Source organism: Stigmatopora argus, chromosome 1 (assembly GCF_051989625.1).
Source record: "Stigmatopora argus isolate UIUO_Sarg chromosome 1, RoL_Sarg_1.0, whole genome shotgun sequence".
Taxonomy (NCBI): Eukaryota; Metazoa; Chordata; class Actinopteri; order Syngnathiformes; family Syngnathidae; genus Stigmatopora; species Stigmatopora argus.
In genome coordinates this window covers 12,931,207-12,955,372 of record NC_135387.1, presented here as the reverse complement: position 1 = coordinate 12,955,372, position 24,166 = coordinate 12,931,207, and the positions used below count along the sequence as shown (strand labels likewise).

General features: G+C 40.7%; 1 protein-coding gene across 18 annotated transcripts in view; it reads left to right on the top strand.

Moving 5' to 3' along the window:
- camta1a (calmodulin binding transcription activator 1a) overlaps positions 1 to 24,166 on the top strand; it is a 286,785-nt gene that overhangs the window by 214,959 nt on the left and 47,660 nt on the right. For all 18 annotated transcript variants that reach the window (XM_077597899.1, XM_077597989.1, XM_077597908.1 and 15 more), the window contains one exon: positions 15,525 to 15,596. In XM_077597899.1, coding sequence (XP_077454025.1) covers positions 15,525 to 15,596 — 72 coding nt within the window. The remainder of the gene's footprint in view (positions 1 to 15,524; positions 15,597 to 24,166) is intronic.

Genomic DNA, 24,166 nt, shown 5'->3' with positions numbered 1-24,166 from the left:
TAGCAACACACCTACACATGTGCAAACATCATTCAAAATATGTGTATGTGTGTATATCTGTATATATGCTCACTGCCAATAGTTTACTAGGATAAGGTCCAGCACCCTCGTGAGGTTAAGCAGAAAGGAAGATGAATAATGAATATTTCTGCCCCCGCTTCTGACAGAAAAATCCTAAAGGAAAACGCTGTATATGCAGGCAGAAACTGTAGCTTTCCCTGTGTAAGGGCTTTGGCATCTTGCTGTGACATGGAAATCAGGCTCAGGATGCCTGGGAAAGTCCAAATGTGTCTCCACGTGTATGGCGTAGCAGGACAAGACATGTGGGCATCCCGTGTCCGTCGTGACTAAAACGAGTTGTGACGTCCCGGCTCGGCATCTTGTCTGACCCTGTCTGGCATCCTTTCCTGTTTCCTCCCCCACTTCTCTTTTATTCTCCTTGCCCTCCTCACCCTTTGTGCCCCCCTTCCTGTACTCTGTGTTTGTGTTGGGAAGATTAAGCTGCTCTGACAAAGCTGTGTTTACAAATATGCAGGCAGAGAAACAGGCCAAGCGACTCTGAATAGGAATAGAATACAAATTGCTTTTTTATCTCTCATAGGGCCAGGGTGAGAGAAAATGTGTTTGCGATTGTTGCTCCTCTGCCTGTGAAGGATAAAGCCTCAGTACTGGTTTTGGGCTCCCTGTTAGCATTCATTCTATCTTCCCTTCTCTCTGTTTTCCCACTCCCTTTCTTCCCAACGGTCTCTGACTCTTTCTCCCTAGCAGGATTTTTTTTTCCCTCGCCGTCTCCTCAGTAATCGTATCTCTTCTCCTCGTCCTCTCTTTGAAGTCTGGCTGTTCTGTGCTCCTCTCCCCTCTAGATGTGCCCTACTCCCTCTCCTATCACCTCATTCCCTTCGTAATTTCCCTCCACCCTATTTCTCTCCCCGCTTCATGTTTCCATACAAACCATGTCGCTCACTAGCTTGCTCGCAATCCATCCATCATATTTTCGCCACTGCTCTGTGAGCCTCGTCATGATTTACAGTCCCACTGTGCTCTCCCTTGCTCACACTGGATATATTGGAAATTTGAAGTGCCTATAGATCACAACGGGGGGCACGGACGTGACCCTCTGCTAATCAGCCTGAACACAAGTGTGCGGCATCACAAGTTGGAGTGCTCACGTGAAATTAGATGCTGTGTCTGGCTGCCAGACAGCCAGGTTGCCAGATCGGAAACACAGTCCAATGACACCCAGCTGAATGTAACAAAATCCAACCCAAATTACAACATTGCCTTAAAAAAGATGTTTCCCCTATCCCACTTAATATGTATTTTTATTTTATAACCTGAAAAAACAACAATCAACAATGGGGAATACATTGTAGTCTAATCAATGCTGTCGGTAAGCATTATTGTTTTCCTTAGAAAAGGTTACAACTATTGTCTTGTAGTTTCAATAAACAATAGAATGAATAATTAATCATTTGCAGGGTGCAAATCCCTACAAATTGCATACAGTTCACAGCTCATGCGTTGTGAGGTGCTAAACCGCTGATACTTCTAATTGGAGTGAAGCTGCTACTGTAAACAAGCAAGGCAGCGTAGCTGAATTTCAATGTGGAGCCATACAAGTTTGACTGGTTAAGTAATCAAAATTCTTCCTTCCGAAACCGCCAAATTTGGTCAATTTTTATCGACCTGCCCTAGCCCATTTCTCTCCCTCACCGAGTTATTGAAAATAGCTCAATTGGGTGGGTACCAGACCAATCTGGCAACACTGACAGATGCTAAGGCTGTGATGTCATCTTAAGCGGCGTTTGCGTCATCTCACTCTCATTTTCCAATCAGTGGCACTTTTCCCCTCAGCACAGCTGAGCGGATGAAAGTTTAATGTGCGCTCTTATATAGTAATGTTTTATATTTATTAAGCAGAAGGTGCCTCCCATGTGATGCTTGTTTTAGCTGAAATCTGAATATATTGATGGCTCGTAAGGAGAATGTGAGCAGGTTGCCATGGAAAAGGCCAAAATAGATTCCACTTGCTCTTAGTTATTTTTTGTTGTATTGTTAAAGTTCCATCTGCCAATGTGCAACCAAGGTCTACTCCGCTACGTATAAACTCAGCCTGATAAATAGCAATAGAATTTGTCCAATGGTTTCTAAAATTCTTATAACAAGGACGCTGATTTTTTTATTTTATTTTTACATTTTTTTACAATTCAATTTTTATCGCAATTGATCCCGATTGATGGTTAGTGTGAGTTTTGTGTTGGCAAAATGTCATCAGCTATCAGCACTTGGAGTGATGCTCTGAGGAGTGAATTAAATACATCCTGTGCCAGCTACTATCTTGTCCATTAGAACATTTGGCCCACGGTTTGAGTTAACGGTAACTTGGTCTTCCGAGTTTGAAAAGTGCTTCACCGCCAAAACAACGTGCTGGAAGGGGCAGCCGAAAGTAAACTGCTTTGTGCAAGCCCTGTCTCTGAGTGGAGACAGTGAGGAACAGAGTGAAAAATTATTTCAGTCAAGACATAGAAAGATAAACAACTACACTCATTCTTGGGTGCCACTGTTTTCTTTCAACTTGTCTGTTAAATTGCATACCTGTATCCTCACCAGTCCACCTGCATTACAATGTACAATGCACCATGAATTGACAATGAGGTACCTTGTAAATGTAAAGTCAGTAGACAGCAATAAATTGTTTTATAGCCCGTAGTGGGCGCAACTAAATTGCTCTCTGTCTCAGTGTAGCTGTTTAGTGTTGATATCCCTTTGGCTGCTCTCCAGCACATACATACATAGGTATAGTACTGTATAGGGGGGCTGATTTACTAAAGGTCCAGGCGTGCAAAAAGCAGCACTAACTCGATTGCTTGATTGTGGAAAATGATGTACTAACCGGCTGCACCCAAAATTGGACCATGCACAGTGGGCACAATGCAGTGGACCACTGGGTGACCATAAATAGTGAAACTCTGTGAATGACTAACAGGCATTGAGGGGGACAAAGTCTAACTTCATTATTTTGCTGTCATTTAAAAAAATACTTCGAGTCGGAAATAAGCAAGGGCCCACTTTTATATGCAATTACATGAATTTAGCACAGGCAGTGTTTGTAGTAAACCTGAGACCGATGGTGCTGAATGCTTTCGTGTCGGCAGCCATGAACTGGTACTCAAATTGGTGACAAAAAGAGAGAAGTGGCATGGAGAATCTGTCAAGTAATGCAAAAATGTTTGTAATTGGCAGAAGCAGAAAGGTTGGTGATGTGTGATGTGCTGTCTTTTCAATAATGCAGTTATATGAGGTCAAGTACAAATTTAACTCCCACATTTTCATCTGTGAAAAGCATCATCACTTCAGAAAGAAAATCCCTCTTTTGAATGTTTAGATCTCCACTACTGCTACCAACAAGGTGCACAATTGATTAGCAGTTGCGCAGCCGATTAACAGGCACTCTTTGGCCTAATCAGGCCGATAGTGTACTTCTGCCTTAACTAAGCAGACACGCAGTCTGAAATGTCTCCTCGCTGTTTGCCATCATGCCAAAAATTGCATGAGTTATTCCACACTGATGTATCCATTATTTGGCTTTGATGGAAATTAATTTCTCATTTCTAATGCAAACACATCATTATGGCTGCTTTTCTGCACCCGATAGACAGATGCTATTAGGTGAGGATGTTTCAACTTAAATTGGTGCTTTCAACCTGCGTTGACTTTATGTGCACATAATCAAAACACATTTGCAACATGTCACATTAAGTGTTGATTAAAATTAATGTGTCCATTTTCTGATATTGGCTTTCAGCTCTTTCAACTTTATGACTTGCAGCTTTGGCACAGTATTCGGGTCACATTTGTAGTGTTTGGCATTAATATTACCTTTTCATGTTTAATTCTGGTGTTTGAAACATGTATTGATGCTACCTCTATACTTCGGATTGCAATTTTCAGATGATTCGTAATGATACAGGCTTATCTCCTCATGTTTGTATTTTCAAAAATCCACATTAAACAACATGCATTTTTAGTTCAAAAATTCGAGTAATTCAAATAAAGTAAAAAAAGAGTGGGAAAAGTGAAAATATTTTGTTCATTCTCTGCTTGGCGTCACAGCTATTGCAGAAGCTCTTGCGACTTTTGTGTAACTGTTAGAAGTGCTGCAAGCTTTACTTAGATTTGCTTGGTCCCCTCTCGTCAATGTGTCGACGGCAGGTCAAGGCGATGCCTCTCCTGACGTTTTATAAAGTATGAAAAGTAGTGTGATGCATTCAGTTGTACAGCCTTTTCACCTCTCTTTTTATTAAGGTTTTCATTGTAGTCAGGCACGCTCTAGTAATATGTGTCCAGTGCAAAGGGAAATGTATTAAAAAAATAATAATAATAATAATGCTGTGGAAATATAAATGTTGTCCCTGACATGCGCTACCTATTTTACAACACCAATGTGTAGTACTTTACCATAAATAAATGATAAATGTTACATAAATACATAAATAACAACTGCTGAATTGTGTTGGTACTATAATATACATAGTGCACTGGTCACTGTTAATGTCATTATGACCCCAAATTATGTTCTTTAAAGCTCTCTCAAAGCCTCAAAACTTTTTTGTTACCCAGTGGCCAACTTCAATACTGCATCACTTTTCGTAATGAAAAAAGATGACAGGAATTAATGAAGTTGTTGCCATTCAACTCAAGCAATTTTATAAGTCAGTGTCATTCACAGCTTTTCTTAGTTATGTGTATCAGTACATACATTATTATTTTGACAACAAAAGTCCTTTGTCAGTCATTTTTATTTCATTTTTAGTTTGAGGTCATTGTTTGTCTTGACAAATTTCCTTTCCCACCAAAGAGTTTTCTCAACATCTTCAGAGAGTAAAGCATTCCCAAACTAAATAATACACAAAGGCTTTTTTTTGCGTTGAAATGAAAGTGTTTACAATTTTGTTTTTATCGCCTTTGTGCCCTTAAATTTGAGATCAGTCAAAATGCATTAAAGCGACTGGCAATTTGGAAAACTTTTTGAAAAAGACTTACAATAAATTGAAGTAATGGATTTAGGTTTAGTGTGCAAACAAGATCAAAATAATGCAAACGTTTTATTTATTCAGCCGGTGTTGACATGGGCTTGTGGATTTACTGTATCACCCACAAGCAATTGGTACAATAGACATTCAATAAAGAATGCCAATGAATGAAACTATAAAAATAAAGGCTCCTCTCTGTAGGAATTGTGGCCATTTTTTATTGTCTTGCTAAAATGACCTTATTCAAGCCGTCAAGTTGAATCACTATGTTTGTAAATTTTTGTTTTTGCGTGTGTGTGTGTGTGTGTGTGCGTGTTTGCGCGTGTGCGTGTGTGTGTTTCAAGCATTTTCAGTTCATAATGCTCTTCATCTGTGTGGAGTACGTGGCATGTTTGGCATGTCAGTGTTCTCCCCACACAGCCCCGTTCAGCATCCTATTAGGCGAGCTCAGTCCCTGTCATTCTGCTTTAACCTTGGCCAGTGGGCTGGAGGAGAGGGAGAGTAATTCTAACCTTAAAAAGCTGCTGATTAAAGCTAGTTTGGTGAAATTCAATTCCACTTAATGCCTTTGGCCGTGTTCCCGGGACCAGTGGCATTAGCATCCACAGACAGCGCGTCTTTCGTCAAGCGGGTGGGAGTACGGGGGGGCATGTGCTTGAGTTTACCCTGGCACATGGCAAAGGGTGGCTAAAAGCCCCATCATTCTTTTGTTCCTCTCCCTGCCCCCCGGGCATCATATTCCCAGCTATTAAACGGCATGCCATCATTTCCCTCGAAAGCGTTTCTTCTCTAATTCTTGCATTCAGAAAGATTTTGGGATGCCATGCTGTGCGATCAGGGGTTGCTCTCCACCATTACATCATGCCTTTTATTGTTTCCACTTGAACTTGATGTATAGCTGTGTTTACCCGCTCAGCATGGCTAATTAACTTTCTTCTTCAGGCCCTGTTTATCATGTTTTTGTTCATTTTTAATGAGTGGGCTATTTTTAGGGACGGTCAATTCTATTATACGTATATATTTCCCCAAGAATAATTTGTTTTGCTATGGTGCTGTATTTAGAATTGTTTTTAATTTTCCCCACTCCACCTTATGTGTACAGCCTGCCAATTCATTTTGCAGTCTGCCTTGCTTTGACTGATTAAGAGTCTGCAGTTTGTCCAAGAGATGAATCTAAGCCTATTTTGATTTACCACAGCATGTATAATATCTCATCAACAGTGGCTTACATCCATATTCCAATGCACAGATGAGTTATATTTCAACAAGAAGGAATCATTATAAACAAAACAGTAGCTATGATAAAGTCATAGTGGCAATAATGTACGGCTGCTGTGTATATGTCTGCATCTGAAATGCAAGTGGGTAATACCATATAGTATGTATTATGTGCATTCTGGGGATAGGGCCACCCTCGAGTGTCTCTACCAGTGATATCATTCTCCCTCAATGGTTTGGAGATGTGGCGTGGCTGCCTATGAAGACAGCAGTTGAGATGCAGAGCTCGGCACTGAATTGAAATTGAGCGTATCCCGCAAACTGGAAGTGGCACTTTTCAGTCGTAACTTATCTAATCACATTTGTATGGCACTGGGAATCGTTGCTTGATCAATAGTCATCATGGATGCTGTCAGTGCTGTGGGTAGCTTGAATCTTGCATGGTCCATGAATCTCTACTGAGTATGGATTTGGTGGTCCTGCATGAGATCTGTGGGTGCATTCGAGCCCTAGACTCCGATGTTACCCATCATATGCGATTTTTTTAAAATATACAAACAAGATTCTTTCTTGATAAACGTGTTGGTTTTCGTCTTATTTAGAACCTTTGTGACAAAATGAAGTCATATTGTATATTGTAAAGGAATCATTGAATACAGCAAGGAGAAATTTTTTGCATCTAAACTGTTGATCCACAAAAGTCTCACATGAATTGGTTTTAGAGCTATCTTTAAAGCAGTTGTTTGACAACAGTAGATATCAATTAGACATGAAGATGAAGGAGCATATTTGAAAGGCAAGAAATGTTTTCGGTTCTGGCTTTCATTTCTGCATGTGTACGAGATTTATTATTTAGAAAACTTGCAGGAGTCAAACTACAAATGTTTAACTCTATGAATGTGTCCCCCACACTCTGTTGGATCCAGCGGGGTGATACATTTGAGTCAGACTGTAAAATGTTTGTATCCCAGCAGGAAGAAAGTAAATTGCCAGCACACTGTAAATAAGATGCCGCCCACTGATTAAGAGTTGTTAGTTTATAATGAGAGGATTTTCCTTCTCACTAAGTCTGTCCGTGTACCTTGTTCAACATCTACAAGCTGAGTCGCTGACAACTCGAAGGCCATGGTCTTTCATTGGGTCGAGACGCTCATTTTGGATTTTTGTTTATTATATTTTTTTTTGTGTGATTGTTTAGAATGCTAGAACATGCGACTTTGTGCACAGCCCCACGTTAAGTTTACACTTTACACCTCCGTCTGCCATTGTTCGTTCACGTGTTGTTTGTTTTGTCAAATAGTGATGACATATTTCTCTTGTCGAGGAAGTATGTATCTTATTTATATGGCTTGGTATTCATACTGCAGTGACGTGTGAAAAATACCCAATTGTTTTCCACATATAAAATACCACAGGTCAAATTTGAAGTTCAAATCAGAAATAGATGTCCAGACTGCATTAAAAACAGTCAAATACCTGTTGCATAGGGAAGTGTGAACGTAGCCTAAATGGTACAGAGATATCCAAGAAACAGTTACCAAACCTTTTAAAAAATGTTAAATAATATAAATCAAAACAGAGTAAGAACTAAATGATTACAAGTCAGGTCCTCTGTTATAGCTACAAACAATGTGTATTATCGCCCCTCCTTTTAATCATTTACACCCACAGCTACAGAAAATCATCTCTTTCAGTTGAATGTATATATTTACACCATATGTTTACCTATAGTCTCTACACTTATTCTTTCATGCCGGTTTGTTTTTTGTGAAAGACAAAAAGGTGTCTGAAAGAAATCATTACTCGCTTCAATCTTAAGGGCAATGCAGGTGGTCCAGAAAGCAGAAAGACTTTTAACCCATCCTGATCACGTACTTGGCGGTGAATTTGCAAATCATGCCCTAAGGGTCGATGGTATTATGTACCGTTCGGAAAACAAACCTCTATGCAAATTCCTTTATCCTCACTGCCATGAGGCTGATAATTGAAAAACATGTAGAATAAACTGAGAATCATTCCATATTTGCTTCTGTAAAGTCACAGGTTGCTGCTCTTCTTGATATAATAATGTCCTATTGGTTATTCATTTCCATTACTTTTCTCTGGAGTAAAATACCTCACCAAAACGTGTAACGAAATAGGTTACGTAATTATGTGTGGTTATGTAGTTTTTGTGTGTCCAAATATGGAGCCTTTAGAAAGAAATAATAATAATAAACTTGATAGAAATTGTTTTTTTTGGGGGGGAAAGTGTGCTATAACACACTACAGGCTGAAAAGATTGTGACAAGGAGCATGCCTGCCCTCTTCTGGCTAACTCTTAACCTACAGGGAAATCTAGGTCTGCAATTAAATAATCAGCCATGATACAACAAATAATAATAATAAAAACTGGGGCCAGGGGATCGATAGATACTGACCCATGCTACGTACCTACCAAGCATCAAGAGTATTGGAGGAGTAGCACTTTAAAATTTTGTGTCCACAAGATGAAGATGAAGAAGAAGAATAGTATAAACAATTACTTGAGTTGCGACATGGCAAACTTTCACTTCAGCCAGTAAGAAAAATAAAGTGGCTGATTATTGAAATTCTTTGGCCATATCAGATGCTAAATGACTCCAGTTCACCATTTTCCATAAATGATCAAATTGAGGGCCGTAGTCAGTTGCAATATGTCTGTGTATGAAGGATGTTTGCTAAGATTTTTAGAAAAACAAAATTATAAATTGCAGGAGAAGAAACGCCATCACTTTACCAGTTTCACTGTGATTCTAAAAATCTTTGCTGTGTTTAGAATTTTCATGAAAAGTGTAATAAGGACAAGCGGAAATCATACTTTTGAATGGAATCTAAACCATGTTTGCAAAGCGGACGTTGTTCTTTGCTGCCACGTCAGTGCCCGTCACCTTTCAGACATGATGGATGGGTACAAGTGTGGCGTTGCCACGGCAACAGACAGGCCAGGGTCAGCTGATGATTCCGAAGGGAGGACAGGTAGTTGTTGGCGGCCCTGCCTTTAAGAAAGCTTTATTAAGGCTAAACCGTTTATCACGAAGCTGTCTTGCCCTTCTGCCCCGAGTGAACTTTGAACTTGAATCAGTCGCAACCTCTTAGCGGAGGGGCGGCAGAAGTGGAGAAGTGTTTTGTGGTTGTAGCAAGCCAGCTTTGCATGGCGGAATGATGAATGCAATGGCGTTGACTTTGTTGTTGTAACTCATTTTTGCCTTGCTGTCTGTGGTGACAGCACATGAATTCATTATGGACAAACTTCTTTTGTACACCTCCATGTAGTCCTCTATAATGAGTCATGTGCAGCACCAAAACAGCATGTATCTGTTTTGATGTGTGCAAAGGCCTCTTAAATTTTACACCACAGGCTTATATGTTTGCTACTGTATGTGTGTGTAATTATGGTTTAATTGTTTTCCCTGTGATTTGCTGTCATCTGTCATAACTCAGAGACAGCAAATAATAGTTGTGTTGCCATCACTTGAGTGCACAGATGCTTGGCATGCAAAGAGCAGCAACACCAGTAAATATGTCTTGAATTACTGATAAGCACTTTAGTTTGATGGTCTTTGCATGTAGGCGCGCACACACGCACAAAAAGAGTATCGTTATTGTCTGTTAAACTGTGCGCAAGGGCGTGTGTGCACGAGCGCAAGAGCAAGTCTGACTCGGGCGAGCGCTCCTAAAGGCGTGGGCGCAGTTTTGTCAGAACTCATTGCCAAATTGTACTCGTGTGCGTGTGTGGGTTGGTAGAAGTGTGGCTGGAGGCTAAAGGTGCACAAGCCTATGTGTGTATGCAAATGTGTTTGATACTGACTGTATATCGTTGCTGGCAGGTGCAACAGTTGTTATGTTTTAAGCTGCTTGTTTTTCCTTCACATTTTTTCATGTGCTTGAAAAATTGAGTAAACAGTGGGAAAAGACAGCAGCCTGGGGGCTAATTTATTCCCTCCCCAGCCAAGTCACAGACGCCCATTGCCCCGGCCTCCGTCAATTGTGAGGAAGCACGCCAAAGCTTCGTCCAACTGCATGCAGGCACAGCGCAGCCCGCTCTCAGTGGATCAACTGCTATGAGCAGAAACAGTATCGGCCATGATGCATCCATCAATAGATCCTCGGTATTAACAATTTACGAAGACAGCCATTCTTTTGTTCTGTCTACATAAATGTTGCAGAAATTCAAACAAAGCAATGTGGTTTAAAGTAATAGCTCACCTCTTTTAGTTTGCTTATGAACTTAAGTGACATCTCTATTCTTAACATTTTAAACTCTTCTGGCAAGGCCTTCTACAAGTCAAAAGCACAAATCACACTGATATTGAGAAAAATGCCTGGCTCTCGGCCATTGTCCTACTGTGCTTCAAGGTTGAGGTCAGGAGTCTGTGTAGGGCTGTCAAACTGCTCGTCCATATTTTCCATCGATCTCTACTGAAAGTGGAACTCCAACCATAGATGTGTCTTTAATAGTTAGCATACCTGTCAACCTCTGCCGATAACTGCCCTTATAAATGATTATGATTCCCCTTACAAACCCCTCCAAAAACCTTACAAACACCGTACGACTCGTACGGTGTTTGTAAGTTTTTTGGGGGGTTTGTAACGGGAATCAATCATTTATAAGGGCAGTTATCGGCAGAGGTTGACAGGTATGAGTTAGAGCCTTCCTGGACAACCAGAAAGAAGAACAGGGCAAGTATGGCTTTAGTCAATTTGGATAAAACAAAATATCAGGGGTACAATTATTTAGTTCTGGTATTCACAATTATTTAATCAATATTGTCCTTTATAATGTGTACTAATTTAGTCTGGTTTATTTTTCATATATTTCTTTTACTTTATTTTGGTATCATCATCACTGGGGTTTGAAGACGTACACCCCACTACTACTTTTAGCAGTACTTGAAATTTGCAGAATTTTCCTTTCCATGAACAGCTTTATGTAAGGACTAATGTAACTCATTACAATTACAACATTTCGATTTAGTACGAGAAATATGTAAAGCTATTATTACATGCAATCAGTTACTCCTCACTACTTTTTGTGTATTGTTGTTATTTAACTCTAATGAAAGTCAATGAATGGTCTTACTTTGTGGCTAATGATGGCAGCTTTAATCCCAGTAGTAATGTCTCTGTCTACAATATCTGTTCTTCTAGTGTAGGCATTGCAACAAATTCTAATTAAACAGTAAATTGCCTTACATTGCAAAATGTTTTCAAGAGAAGTTTGTATCTTAAATCCTTCCAAAACTTCACAGCCGGCACCCGCAAGCTGATAGCAAATGTAATTGTGTGGAGTAATGTGACATTACAGTGGCTACACTGTGGGAGTGGGAGGACACATCTGCTTGTTGCCAGCGTGTAGTAATGGATGGCAGTGCTATAGAAGTGGGAGGAGGCTTGCATCAAATTTGAGACAGCTTTAATGGAAGAGAGTATAGTAAAAAGTAAAAGGAGCGGGAATTCTGTATGACACAGTTTGCCATTTAAAGGAGTAATATGAAAGATTGGTGGCCAGTATTGGTACTGCAACCAAATATCACAATATTGACGTGTAAAACTTCTCTTCCCCAATGGGCTGTAATGTCTTGAAATATTAGGGCCTTTTAACGAATAATTTAAGTATGACATTTTACATATTGCTCTTTAAAAATCAATTGCAAAAGACCCAAAAAATAATCATAGGCATTTCATGTAAAACTAAATTGTTGCACGTGGTCATTATGTTTTTTTTTTACATGTCCCTCAATTCGTACCACATTTTTGTGGCAGTGGAGTGCTACACAAGTATAATTAATCAGAGCATTTGGTGTTGCCAAACAAATGGTTTTAAACACAGTTTTACTCTGCAAGCCTAGCCTTACTATTATCGCTCTTTTTTTCCCCTTGGCTTCAATCTGAGACAACACACTCAGGGGTGCCTATTTATCACATGCTACCGGATGCTTTGTTTCACACCGTCCAATTCATTGCTTTAGCATTCTACCATTGCTTATCCACAATAGTATGCTGGGAAAACCTGCTTGAGCGCTTGTAGCAAGTATCACTTCTTAATGAGTGTCAGTGTGGTGTCACCACTAATTAGAGTCAAGAAATTGTGCACATATAATCTAAGAAAAATTGTAGAAAATGTCTTGGTTGTTTCCTTGCTGTTTGCATGCACCAGTTCCATCTTTGGGGTAACCTGTAACACGCACGGTTTTAAAGCACTATCATTACCATTAACTAGAATCCAATTATTCACCGACAGCAATATGAATACTTATTAACTCAATTTTTACATGGAGGAGAAAGGAGCTGGGCGATATTGGAATAAAAATTGCAAAAACACTAATACATTTTCTATTGTCATAATTCGCATCAATTGTCACAATTGTCATTTATTATGGGTAGACTGTATACATTGACTCTACATCAACAAACCAGAGTAAGCACACACTATGTACGTGCATTGCACATAAAAATAACAAATTAGATGATGGAATTTATAAATTATGAAATGAACACTGAAGACACCTCATGACTACTGCTACACTGAGAAAGAATTAGACACTAAAAAAGCGTTAAAACGTATGAATATTCATCAACATTCAGCACAAGGCATGCTGGGAATTCTACCATCAATTATAGTGTGAACACTTTCTCTCCTCTTTGCCATGCTCTCTACTGACTTTTGCAGTGAGTAATGTTCATTTATCTTCTATTCCGCTTATCCTCACAAAGGTTATTGAGGTGCTGGAGCCTATCCCAGCTAACTATGGGTAGGAGGGAGGGTACACCCTGAAATGGTTGGTGTTGGGTTTTAAAATCTATAAGTATATTAAAGTTAAGTTAATAATCTGACTCCAATTTGTAACCTTACCCGATTTTCACTCAATCCAACAATTTGCGCGCTCGTTCTGCGATATAGAGATCTCAGGAAGCTAGCAGTTTCACACACGAGTGGATTTATTCTTACCACACCAATCCAAAATACACACACACGGGGCCCAGGTCCCTCTCAATACACTCTATACGTCTTATTTGACACCAGTCGACGTAGTTCTTCTTCTGGGTTGCCCGGGAACTTAGTTATACTACACAATATGCAAATGACACAACACAAAGGCATCCTGGCACTATACGATTGGTTATGTGTAATATGCAGTTAACCCTAGCTTGCTCATTGGTCTTTCTTCCTTGAAGATTTTCCTGCGTTTCCTCCCAGCTGTATCTTTCCATTTTCAGCAACTGGTACCTGCACACAGTTCAACCCCCCCCCCCCCCCCCCACATCTGCAATCTATTGAGTCCTACTCCCACATCCTGTCCAAATAACCTTGCATTCCAAAGGCCAGGCAGGGAGATATAATGAACTCTCTTTTAAGCGTTAACCCTTAATATTCCTTCATTGGCAACCAATCATAATTTTCAATAAAACTGAAAAAAAACGTAACTTATACAAAAGACAGACAAGCAATGTGTTACATTATTCATAGTAATTAAGTAATAATGATATTCCATCACACCCTTTTGGCTTTTTACCCTCCACAAGTCAGAATCAAACCCTCTAAAAAGGCAGTGGGATGCTCAGATCACTGAACTACTATCCAATTAAATAAATAATGGTATAATGCTATCTTTAAACAGTCTGAAAGGTTGAAACTGCCCATAAGTTTAAAAAAAATGCATATTGTTTAATGTCAATTCAAAATAAAAGAAGAGGTTGTTTTTTTTACCCCACATAAACCTTTTTTTCCACCACTATATTAAAGATAGACTGTCTATTTCTGGTGGAAGTGGAGAGCCCACTCTTTCTTATGGTAGGTTTGGTGCTCACATTGTCACAGAGCAATATTTTCCATTGCTCTAAGAACTAGCTGCCTTAAATGGCTCCCCAACTTCATTTAAAAATTCATCTTTTACTTTTTATGTCCTGTCTTTAGGTGATACGAGGAGGCAGTTAATATATGCATTCACTCATGGCAATGGCTGGAAATTGCATTAGGCTCTCTTTAAAAAGCAAATCGAGCAAACGCTTTTTGCATTTGATCTTGTTCTTGTGGTTTTGTTTGAGTGGACCAACATGAAGCTCTCGTTTACTTACATGTTGAATTTGTTACTTAGCTTGAAGGCACTTGTTACTCTATTGTTGTTAAGTGTATCAAAAAAAGGTAACTCCTGAGTGATGTACATTGTGTTCGCCAACAAACACCGGGCGGCCCGGCGGATGAGTGGTTAGCTCGTCGGCCTCACAGTAACCTGAGTATAAATCCAGGTCGGTCCACCTGTGTGGAGTTTCTATGTTCTCCCCGGGCATGCGTGGGGTTTCTCTGGGAACATTGGTTTCCTCCCACTTTCCAAAGACATGCATGGTAGGCTGATTGGGCACTCTAAATTGACTCTAGGTATGAGTGTGAGCGTGAATGGTTGTTTGTCTCCTTATGCCCTGCGACTGGCTGACCACCAATTCATGGTCTCCCCCTCCTCTGGCCCAAAGTCAGCTGAGATAGGCTCCAGCATCCCCTGTGAACCTAGTGAGGATAAAGCAGTTCAGGTAATGAGATGGGAGATGAGATGAGATCACAAACACCTGTCCCCTGCCCTGTGGGTCACCTGGGAGCCTCGGCCAACGGCCTGCCTGAGAAGAATGGAACATGTCCATGTTTGGGGGAATGATGCTGGCTTTATTTACCTCTGTTGACCGCTGTTGAAAAATGTCCCCTCTGCCAGATATGGGGGCGTTATCAACTCTGCCTAGCTCACTCCACAGTAACTAGCCCCCAGGCACAGCATTATCTGTTTGCGATAAGGATATTAATAACACTGTAGTTTAGTTATGTGCTTGGGGTGCCCCGTGGGGTGATGACATAAGGAGGTTTTTAATCATTTTGACAGAGGCTCTCTCCAAGCAGGTCATGATACGAGTGGATTGCAAGGAAAGAAATAGTCAAATTGGGAAGTCGCAATTACTGTCTTTAGCAGTTAAACCAATCCAGGTCCTTTCTCCAGCTCAACGACAACAATACTATGACTGTGGGCATTCGTTTTCGTCCGCATCAAGGATGGAGCATCGATTGTACACCACTTAACTCTGAAATGGTTGGCAGTCAGTCACAGGGAACATAAGAGTGACAGACAACCATTCACACTCACACGAGTCTAGAAGTGGGAACCGAACCCACTCTGCACACCCCACATCTGTGACTTATTGAATGGTATTGTGATGGCAATCCCCCTTGTCTGTCTATCTGACACCTTTTCCTGTCTTGTCTTCTTCCAGTGTCTATATGGCTGCTATGTCCACTCGTCCATCATCCCCACCTTCCACCGTAGGTGCTACTGGCTGCTCCAGGTAAGAGCTCCTCCTTTGAATCCGAATGAGTCGCTAGGAGTCCTTTTCACCTTAGTATTTTACTTTGTCAGTTGGCAGTATTGTGTCAGCATATCACTTTACACCCACGATACATTCACATATCTTCCAAGTCTCTGGCATTGCACAAACATGCCATCCTGTGGGAGAAGAATCTCCGTCATCTATAAAGCCCGGCCATCACCCTTGTGTCACATCTGTTAAATATAATCTACGAGGTCCCGTGCACCACAGGGTTTGCTCACAGAGTCATTAATCTGCAAGCTTAGTAGGTTGTCCATCCCATCACTCTTGTTACCGGACAAAGATTCTGCTAGCTTCATCATTGCAATTGTTTAATGTACTTTTTGAAAACTTTTGATTGTTTTTCCCCTCGTTTTCCTATTGTTGCCACTACTGTTGGTGTGATAAGAAGCATAGATACTGTGTATTAAACATGCCCCACTACCCTTCAATTGATGCACAACATTCTTCCCTAGCGACACTTTCTTCTGCCCAACAAATACTACATTTTCACCCAATAAATGTCTTGATTCCGTAGGTGCCTAGTGCACAAAGCTACCAAACATACACCCGTTTTTAAATTCACATGCAGATTTCAACTTGCATTCAGAAGCATTGTGTCAGACAGTCAGTCAGGTCTTCGCTCTGTCGCTTTTTCCACCTTTTGCCTCTATCTGCCTCAACCCTGCCTCCGTGAATCCCTGTGCACTATTAGCTGTGGGCATATGTGATTTGCAGGGAGTAGTCTGTCAACAGGCAGGCAGTAAAAAGACTGGTGCTCCCAAAGCTGTGAATTGGAAAGGTCACCAGTGAGTGAAAAATGCAAATATTCAAGCATCCAGCAACAACTGTCGCAGAGAGGCATGGATGAAAATATATTCCATTACACAGCACAGTCAGGGAGAGACAGAGGGGAATGCGGGTGAACGCAAGGAAGATGGACGCAACTTTTTAAAAGTTTAAAAATAACCGTGATGGCTTCCGAGATGCAATGCAATAAAAAACGACAGTGAAGCAGTGAAGGAATGGGCATGGATCCGTGTTTAACATGCAGGGCAGTATTTTCGGAGGAGGACACAAACAATGACGTTAGAGAAAGGTGTTTCAGGGAGAGAGCTTACGGTTGTGCACCTCTTTATCCACTCTTTATTGAGTGAGCCAGGTAAAGACTGGGTAATGAGCCTGGGGACACAAGTGCAGAGCTGGGTGGTCTTTCTCACTCGATTCACTTCATTTTGTGCTTTTCACCTCCCAATTTACTGTCACCCCTCCATGGCTTCAGATACTTGAGTCTAAAATGTCTCTAAAACCAACCACCAAATCAGTCTCCATTCCTGCAGTTGCAAACAATCTGTTATATTTGAGTTAATAGAGCTTGATGTATGTGGTAATGGCACACGTGCCTTTAAAACACCTCGCCCTCATCCATCAAAATGAATTACTTGATACTTGCAGGCATTTTTGACCTTTTCTGTAAACATTCCATGTTTAGAAAAATCAATACAAAGAAATATTCATAAATGATGATGAAATGATTTATTCTAATCTAAAGTAGCCATTTCAATAATTGGGGATATTAGAAAAGGAATAGCAATTGTTATTTTGTGACTAATCTTTTTCCCTTTTGTATCCATAAAAATGATAGACAGTTTTTTTCAGTCTGGCATTCACTTTGGCTTTGTGTGTTGCACCCAGTCGGGTATATTTATGGGAGGAAAACATTACAGAGGAGGAAATTTGCTCTCATGTGTTCTCACAAGAGTTTAAATGGAAAATTAACGCCAAAACACTTCATTCCATTTGAAGTGGAATATATTACAGCAAAATCAGTCTCCTTGGAAAGTGAGAAATAAACAAAACATTAGTTTAGACTGGAAATCGGCCCTGGTTTAAGATCACATATAAATTGTTTTTCTGGTCTTAGACTCGGTCTTCTGGTCTCTTGTTCCTAGTCCTGGTGTTAGCGTTTGTCTTAGTATGTTAATTTAGTCTTTTCCAGGGTCCCCAAATGCAATGGATCATGATTTCTGGTTTCTCCTAAATATTCATCTGGTCAAACTCAGTGTTGAGCACAAAAATAATGAATAGGTACTTTTGTCTCATTTGTGCAATGGAGCAGGGGTACCAAGATGACTACAATGGAAAAGTTAGCGGAAAAGCTTTCGAGATATACCTGCATAAGTTGGGATGAAAAATGCGGGCGCCCATTGACACGAAGAAGCATGCCGCTGACACTGATTGATTCTCTCGCCTCATGTCCCCCTCTTTTGTTTAGAGCTAATCGAATGTAATTCCACGCTTGCACCTCTCCAGCAAATAAGACCGCGCCATTTGCGCTGGCTCGCGGGGGCACAGAGGTGGGGATAATTATGATATTAATATGGAGGGGGTCTGAGGGGAAACTTCATTTGTCCTGCTACCTGCCTCTTCTCAGAGAGGGGTCAATAGCTTCTCCTGCCTTTCCCACTTTAGAGAAGGGAGAGGGATGAGATAATGAAATGACTTCCAAGGCAGGAGGGAACGCTGACGACCTTGTTTCTTTCCAGCTATCGCTTCCTCCCTCGAACCTTTTCTCAGCTCCGGCCACAGTGCTCTTGTCTCTCATGAATACATTATTAATATCAGTATTCACCGCACTTCCATTTTTCCTATGACATTATTCCCCGTGAATTTAATGACTTTGGAACCACTTGAACCAGTGTTATGTCGGAAAATTAGCCCTCACCGTTGTCACTGTGATCATTCCAGCACTATTAGACAGTATTCAGTCTTTTAATGTATGTATGAGCCCAAAGGTCACTTAATTGGAAAGGAAGCAGAGTAAGTGATGGAAGATTGACAGAGTAGACTGTCTGCGGGCCTCAAGTTCTCCTTTTTTTATTGTCTTTGATGATTTATTTATCGTTGCTTCACCTTGACTATCGAGATCTTGCACCTGCCAGAGTCTGATTTTACATCCCATTCACACAATCTTAAGAAAATACAGATTAGATACGTTTTATATGTGAGGCTTCATCACCTGCTTACGTAGAAGAGAATTGTGACAGCTCTGGGCTCTTGGCTGACATGCGGGTAGACATAAGACCTGCAGATATATTCTTTATATGTACGGGAATTCTGTATTCCTTCAGCTCAGTTTAGATGCCGCTGCTGCTCCGAGCGGTAGGAGACAAGTGCCGGCCGGCTCAGGTGATGTGTGATGACCAAGAAAGGCTGTCAGTTCCAGATTATTCACATCAGATATGTCCAAACGATGCAAGGGTCCATAATGAATATTTCACAGAGATAAATCATGGATGAGCCCCGGGACCCGTTGAGTTGATTTCACTGAGAGGCTTGCGAGGTAGGAAAAGCTGGCAAGGTGTTGACTGGCTGTCTGCAACCTCGGGGCAAACGAGCACTAGAAACATAATTGCCTTTAGCGATGCAGGCTGTTGTTTGTATCAGATGGAAATACGTACACTTCAACAGAGAATGAGATCAAATCTACCGCATATCAATTTGACGCCAGTGCCTGACAGTATTATTCACTACAGGATTGGCAGTACCTCTTGACACGTCATGGACAAGAATATCAGGATGCTCCACACTGGCACATTCAACGGATTAACGAGTCCCTTTAGGAACAGTGATAGCTGAGACCAAATAGTACTTGCGTCTACATCAGCCTAGGTGCCGTGATATGAGCAACTGATTCAGTGGCACACCTAGTGGTCGCACCTTGCCCCTTTTACAGCCTCCGTCTAGCTTGCTGTGCAGTCACAGAACAATTGCGCGTCTGACTTTCAAACATTTCCGTCACCCTGATATGACTTTTCCTCTGGTCTGCTGAGCACGCCACGGCCCAAAGCGGCAATGCTGAAGCTCCTGACCTCCAAACAAATTGGAGGTTACCCGGGTACTTAATTAATAGCCCCCGCTGGAGCTCTTTCTCCAAAAACAATGAGCACGGGATGATCTCTTCCACAGTGCCTACGACCTTTTCTCCACTCGTGGCCAAGCCCACCAGCACAGCCAATTATCACAAATCCCCCGCTGCATTTGTCTTGCCATTTTCACATCGCGACCAAAGAGGCGTGCGGGGCCCTTGTCTGCCCCTTCTCGAACCAGCATGAGCCTAGACGGACAAGTAAAGGCCCACAACAGGTATAGGCTTCTTAAATAATTCAGTTATCCTGAAAGGTTAGGGCTCGGCCAGCGAGGCGAATTGGCATTCACCTGCTCCACAATTGTGCCGCCCGCGTTCCCTGGGAGTCACCATCGACTTGTTTACATTTGGTCTTTTCCACGACCCTTATTGACGTCAACATTTTACATGTCAGTGTACCACTCTTGTTATTTCACCAGGCGGCACAGAGCAGTAAATAATTTTATTCTGTTAATACTGCACGCTCTCGTTGTGTAAACGTTCCAACCAAGCAATACACGAGTTCAACTGGTCACTATACATTGAAAAGTCAAATAGTGTTGTTTTTCATTGAAAGTATGTTTTTTTTCTTATTGTTGTAATAAAATACAGAACACTTTGATTGAAAAGACTAAACTTATTGGTATTGGGGTGAAGTTACAATAAATTTAAATGACAACAAGGCATAGATTATTAATATTTTATTATAACTGACACGTGCATTCTATTCAAACGGATTAATCAAGATATTTTTTACCTCAGTAGTCACAACAGCCACAGGCACTTCGATTTAAAATGTTGTCCAATAATCTAAGACAGGAAACCAAAGAGCTGTCTTATGGTCAAGAAGTAGTGGAGTTGTTCTTTTTTGAACTAATTTGATCACTTCATTTTAGGTGGTTGTTAATCAGCCTCAAATTAAAATTTTCAAATTTTGCATTAGTCATGTCAGTTTCCCTCTAAGTTTTTCACGGAGTAAGTCATCATCGTTCACTCGCGTGACCCTCTTGACATGCTACCGAGTGGGGTCTGTGGGAGTGATTGAGGACAGGTTTGCCCACCCTTGTCAGCGCTACAACTGGCATGCTGGAACGTTAAACTGTGTTAGCAGCACCTAACTTCACTCTTATTCCCGAAACATTTATCGCTCACCAGGAAATGCCATGCCTATTAAATCCATGCAAAGTCAATGTCCCAGAGACTGCAGTGTAAAATATGTTTTAAGTAAACACACAGAAAAACAAATAACAGATCACATTCAGATTCTATATTGGTACTATCTATAAAGCTTTGAATATACAAATAATTCAATGTCTATATTGTTGCTACGTTGTTAACATTGTTTATACTATTAGGGATTTTCTTATGTGCTAACCCCATAAAAAAGGGACTCATAATTTGCCTGAAAATAATTTATTCATGATTTTATTTATGTTTATGTATTTATATCTACCTATGTGGTTTACAATGAGTCCAAAAATGTCAAACTAGGGGATGGGGCCAACAAAAACACTGGAAATGTGGTTCTTGCACACTGAAAATAGAAAAATAAAAAGATTGGGTTACAAGAACCGTGACCTGACTTTGATGTTGCACTTTTATGAAATTCTCACATGTCTTTTTTAACAAAGTGTGACCAGCTGGGCTGTTTGTGTTCATGTCTTGTATGTGTGCATGTGTCTGTGTGTTCGGAGATCAACACTTCCCAACTCGGTTTGTGCCAATCTCTGTGGCCCCTCTCATGTCAAGCCACAGATTGCCCATGTCACTGTGTAGGCTCGGGCTTGATGACAGAAGCATGCAAGCGTCACCCCGCTTCCCAGAGAACACTGGTCACGCCTAATGACCAGAACTGTCCGATTTGTCCTGCCCTGATTGCTCCTCTGAGCTCCAATTAGCTGTGGATGAGGGCTGACAGTGTGCTACGATCACATGGATGTGCCGTGGAGGAAAAGAAAAAGACAGCAGAGCGAGAGTGGTTAAAAGGGAGAAAAGGGGGTCGAACACAGACACGTGCTATGATGATGGAAGCTGCCACTCATTCACTTTGCATTCAGAATGATATCGATCTCAATTTGCTTTTTACCGACAAGCCCTCCTCAGCACACAAGCCATCAGCTTTGATTGCAATTACTATAATTGGCAATTTTCATTGTTCAAATTATAGTATTTTATCTGGTCATTCCTCAGTAGTGGAAGGATGATGGTTTTAAGTTCTGTTTGTGCTCAATTCATCACATCAAGGCAGTTTGTCATTGGAAGTGGTTAGTGAAGTCCCCACTGACTCTGGACTATTTAATTAAGAATTTTATCAATGTATTTATTTATCTAATTCAGCAATCTATTACCTTGTTTTCAGTGCTGTTGTGTTTGGAATGTCCTATTTAGCCTCCTTTTTTTTCCTCTCTCTTTTTGGGTCATCCTGCCAATCTGTCTCTGCCACAGTGCCCGCCGCCCCCACGATTTCATAGTGATCCCTTCATCTCCAAGTTTTTTTTCTCATCATTCTCACTCAACAGGGGGTGGTAGAGAAGTAACTACAAGGGAACGTCAAGCCATCGGTGCCAAACTAGACGTCTTTTAGTCTTTTTTTTCCAACTGGATACATGTCATATTGAACACACATAGCCTTCAGTTTGTTGGCTTTGCTCTTTTTTTCAGTCGCATCTCAAAACCTAACCAGACCTCAAAAGAGGTGGATAGCAAAAAGCTCAGAGGGGCTCGGCAGATGGGAGAATTAGCTGCAGAAGACGTTATCATTGGGTGAAGATGAGGGAGAGCAAATGAGTGGTGCAAATCAGCAGATGTTAACGAGCTGCCTTGTAAATTACAGCAACTGAGCGTATGCCCAGATCTCGAAGGAACCTTAAAATGCACAGGAAGCCTTCACTTGTCCTACTGTTATTTACTTCCTCCTGCCCATTTTCATTACACAGCAGTACCTTGAGATACACGTTTTATTTGTTCAGTAATCACACTTGTAACTTAAAACAGTCATATGTAATTGTGGGCAAAGAAATTGATGAATCAACACATTGCATTTCTTTCCTGCGTCATTCAATATCGATTGAGCAAATCTTTTGAATCGACTAACTACTTCGCCACTGGAAATCAGAGCCTTCAACTTTTTAATTTGATGATCAAGATAAACTTGGTTCTTCTCACAAATGTGTTTAAGTGTTTGAAAAGGAAAATATCACTCTATTCACAGTATTTTATGCCTTTCATAAAAGCAGTGTGTAATAAAATAATTAAATTTAAAAAACTGCAATTTTTTTTTTAAAGTCTTACAGACTGGACTGCCACATTTACACATTCTACATTTATTTTGCGCTCCCAAGCCAAAACTAGGTTTAATAGCAAACTATCTTATAAAACTCACTCCTATGTCAAGGCACTACAGTCGTACCTCTACTTGCGAAATTAATTAGTTCCAACACTTTTTTCGTAACTTGAACATTTCATAAGTAGAGGTGTACTTTATATGTAATTTCTCTAATTCGTTCCACAGTCCTCACACAACTACCAACTAAACCCTTTAAAATTGGTCAGTGTCCCAATTTTGTATGAAAGATGTCAGGAAACACACAAAAATGAGAGAAAACTATAAGGATTTTTTTTATTAATGTCTTAAAATAAATAAAACATGTGAAAATGTGCCTTGCACTGCTGAAATATCTCCCTCCGTGGCCGTTATAGATGAATACCCGTGTTTGCCCGCGATATGGCTTCTACCAGGGCCTAAAGCCATCCACTTTGTAGTACATTTTAAACTTTTACGTGTGCCCTATGTGTGTGTGTCAAAATATATGCCACATTGCATTTGTACAATTTTTAATTGCTTAATAAGGGGAATTCAAAATAAAATAGATAAGGAAATGCATTTACTTTTATCTCGAGTCACTCATTTGCATATAACCTGAAACGCTCGTACCTAGAGGCATTCGTAAGTAGAGGTATGACTGTACTTTAGTCCCTCAGAAGCATAAGATAATGCTAGAAGTCGATTTTTGCTCTCCCTAAAATTAAGGTGGTTCCCTCTTCTGACATATAGAAAAGAAGAGCTCAACGAGCAGGAAAATATATGAAATTTTATAAAAAGAAGATATTTTAGAAAAATTGTCAATGACAATTGCAAAACCTCTTTTATTTTATCCCTTTGGTCATCTGCAGCAGAGTTGGTTAGATGGACAAAAGCAATAGTGTGGAGAGCAGAGGTTCCCATAATCTTATTCTCTCTGGGGGCAGAACTGGCTGGGCAGTGGGGTCATGTTGATTTGGGGAATACCATATTGTTTTAGCCAAAAGCTTACCACCAGGAGAATGACTTTCACTGAAAGGATGCATCAGAGGAGCTATCTGTCCTGGTATTCACCTCCCTGGGTGAATCAGTATTTTACACAACTTGGCCAAAGTATACTTCACTCTTCCTGTCTGTCTTATTATCCCTGCTCATTTTCTACCTGTGACTCCTCTTTGAGCACACACAGTTGTATACACTTTACAGTAGGAAGTATGTGTATGTGCACTTACTATCCGCTCCTCTGGCAAGGGGCCTTAAAGTCATACGCAGCCTGGCAGGTGACAAATAGTTTTTTAATTGCATGCGCCAGGAAAATCATTAGTCCCATCCCTTTACTTG